This window comes from Bidens hawaiensis, unplaced genomic scaffold, assembly GCF_021521415.1.
Source record: "Bidens hawaiensis isolate Kalapana, Puna unplaced genomic scaffold, B.hawaiensis_p1.1 tig00011762_1, whole genome shotgun sequence".
NCBI lineage: Eukaryota > Viridiplantae > Streptophyta > Magnoliopsida > Asterales > Asteraceae > Bidens > Bidens hawaiensis.
The window spans coordinates 718,064-721,085 of record NW_027491932.1 but is presented as its reverse complement, the minus strand read 5'-3'; the positions used below and the strand labels follow the sequence as shown (position 1 = coordinate 721,085).

Here is a 3,022-nt window from a genome sequence, read left to right as displayed (position 1 = left end):
GAATTCATCACTTTCATTCTTCAACACCACATGGATTAATTATGATTTAGACACAGAGCCACAACACACATTGCAAACTTACAAGTTACAACCGATCTGTGTTTCAACTTTCAAAGCTTAAGAGGATTAAACTGAAGTCATTAGTTTTATATGATCAAAACATAAAATAAAGCACACCTCTACAGTCTACAGTTAATAAAGATTAGAAGAAAATGGAATTATAAATGATTATGTGCACAAAGGAAGAGCAGTATAAGTCAAATTCATTCATTCAATAGTAATTTCTCCATAGTAAAGAGAAGCAAACAAGCAACACAATCCAACTTTTTAACATTCTAAAAACATGATAAAAGACCAGATTGCAGTAACTTAACAATCAGAAACAAGATCCATAGACCAGAATAAAACTGTTTTTATCATCATGTACTCATTTCTACACGAAATGAGATGTGGGTTCACACGAAACAGATCACTTGGCTAGCAGAGACTGATGAGCCTGAGCCTGGTTCTCTTGGTTCTGCTGATAGTTGAGTGGCCTCCTGAATAGCATGATGTGTGGCTCGGGCCTGTGGATAGCATAGTGCACCCATCCTCGACTCTGCTGCACTCCAATCGCACGCCATTCACTCTACACAAACAAATCAAAACCCTTTATCAGCACATTTAGTTATAAAAAAAGTGATTAGAGATAGATACAAACTCAAGACTTTCGGTTAACAATAATGAAACAAGAGGTTACAAACACAGGTCAATGAGACTTCTAGGACTAAAGAACAAAGAATCATGGTTAATATGATATCCTAAAAAACCTTCTAAAGTTTTAATACATAATCACCTGCGTACACACACAACTTTCAAGGCTCATTACCAAAGTATATCATCAACCATATTGAGCAGAATGGGTTAACCAAATGCTTTGTTGCAAATTAAACTTAGGAGAACTTAGAACATGAATTAATAAAGCATCACATGGAGTCCTACAATAATTATATCTCTAATATAAAACAGGTTGATCAAAGGGATAAAAGGGCTTCTGTTAAGCCTGAAAATTATTAATATTTCAAGCAAAATCATTTGATCATCATCAACCTTCTAAAACATCATTTCAAGTTAAACCATGTAATAACTTCCAGTTAAAAGATCAATCTAACTACCTTACACAATACAGATATACATAATCTGTGACAAATACTATAGTTCAAATGACACATACTAAAGTTTAAGGTTTCCTACATAAATTTTATCTCGAATTCAAAAAGCAAATGCTATATATCTTGGCGATTGATCACGAAGATGTCAAGATCCTAATCTAAACGTATACACTTCAAAACATCGTTGGTTAACTCAACGAACTGCACATATGAAACTATGAATTACAAAAACTAAAAAGTTATCGAAATTAACATGGGTTCCTACAACGGTTCAAAGCATGATTTCAACATTAAGTTGCAAAAGCATCATTTCAAGTAAAACAAGGCAACAACTTCCAGCTGGAAGATCAAATTAAGTACTTTACACAATAAAGATAATAGTCTGTGACAAATATTACTCTAATTCAAATTGCACATTAAAGTTCAGAGTTTCCTGCATCAATTTTATCTCGAATGTAAGGTATATGCTAAATATGCTAATCTAAGTGTATATACTTCAAAACATTGTCAATTAACTCAACGAATTGAACATATGAACTACTAAAACCTAACAATTTATCAAACTTAACATGGATTCCTACAATCTCAGATCTGAAAACAAGTAATTCAGAAGGAGAAAAAGATGTTATTGGTTATTATTTATTAAAACTAGAAATTTATCAATATTTCAAACATACCCAGTTCATCATCAAGCTGTGAAAGCATCAGTTCCAATTGGAAGATAAAATAAAACACTTTACAGTTTACAAATATATATAATCTGGGACAAAAATATATTTCCTACATCAATTCTATCAGAAAATAAAAATGGCACAAAGAGCATATAAACTACGAAAACCTAATAAGTTATCAAAATCAACAATATACCTCTGATCAATAAAAGGAAAAAAGGCTTATTAGTTAAAGCTAAAACTGATCAAAATTTGCTACAAATCAGTCGCCAATTAATCAACGACTAATTAGAAATTGAAGAGCTGCCAATTCAATCACCAAATCGGCCCCTAAAACCAAAAGCAGCCAAAAATTGCTCAATATCATTGAACTAATTGAAAAATTATACATAAAATTCCAAACCAGTTAACCCCTATCAATCGATAGTTCTACAACGCTACTACAAATACATTTGATCATCAAGCCGTGAAAGCAATATTTCAACTAAAACAGATAGACATAATATGTGCCGAATAACATCAATTTAATCAGGAAAATAAAAGGCACGAAATAATTAAACATATAAACTATGGAAACCTAATAACAATTTGAACATACAAGTTATAAAAACGTAATAAGTTATGAAAATGAAGAATATACCTCTGATAAAAGACGATTCTTCGGCAGAAGCTTGGCAACTTCTGGAGGCAGAACTACATGCCTGTCAATCACAATAACAATTTCAAAACACAAATTATCATCGAAACGAGAACGATTAAAGCGAGTACGAAATGAATTGACGGTTACCTGTATTCGAAGGTATCGTCGAAATACTTCTCGGAGTACTGGATCTGACCCATGGCGCTTCAGATTTCAATCGGATCCTGTTCAAATAATAATAACTGCAGATTATTATTATTATTAAGAGTGAACTGAATGAAGAAACCCTAGATCAGATGGATGGATACCTTTGCGAATTGTGGCTTTGTGTGTGTGACGTCGAAAGGCAGAATTAATTAAATTAAATATCTTGTCAACTACATTTTATATTATATTTTTTTGAGTTGCCTATTATTATTGTAACGGTGGGAAAATGATTCTCGTTTTCAAATTTTGAAAACTACCCGGTATAAATAAATAATAAATAAAAGCAATATATTTCTTTTTATTTTTACTTTAGACACTCTTTCTAATAGAATTCAAGAGATTAAGGATTTATT

General features: G+C 31.8%; 1 protein-coding gene across 1 annotated transcript; it reads right to left on the bottom strand.

Annotated features, from left to right (window-relative positions):
- Positions 1 to 246: 246 nt before the first annotated feature.
- On the bottom strand, positions 247 to 2,804 carry LOC143538928 (cyclin-dependent kinases regulatory subunit 1). The gene is made up of 4 exons (XM_077032367.1): positions 2,771 to 2,804; positions 2,610 to 2,686; positions 2,463 to 2,523; positions 247 to 628 (listed from the first exon to the last, which is right to left on the bottom strand). The coding sequence occupies exons 2-4, from the start codon at positions 2,660 to 2,662 to the stop codon at positions 470 to 472; spliced, it is 273 nt and encodes a 90-aa protein (XP_076888482.1). The 5' UTR covers positions 2,663 to 2,686; positions 2,771 to 2,804; the 3' UTR covers positions 247 to 469.
- Positions 2,805 to 3,022: the final 218 nt, after the last annotated feature.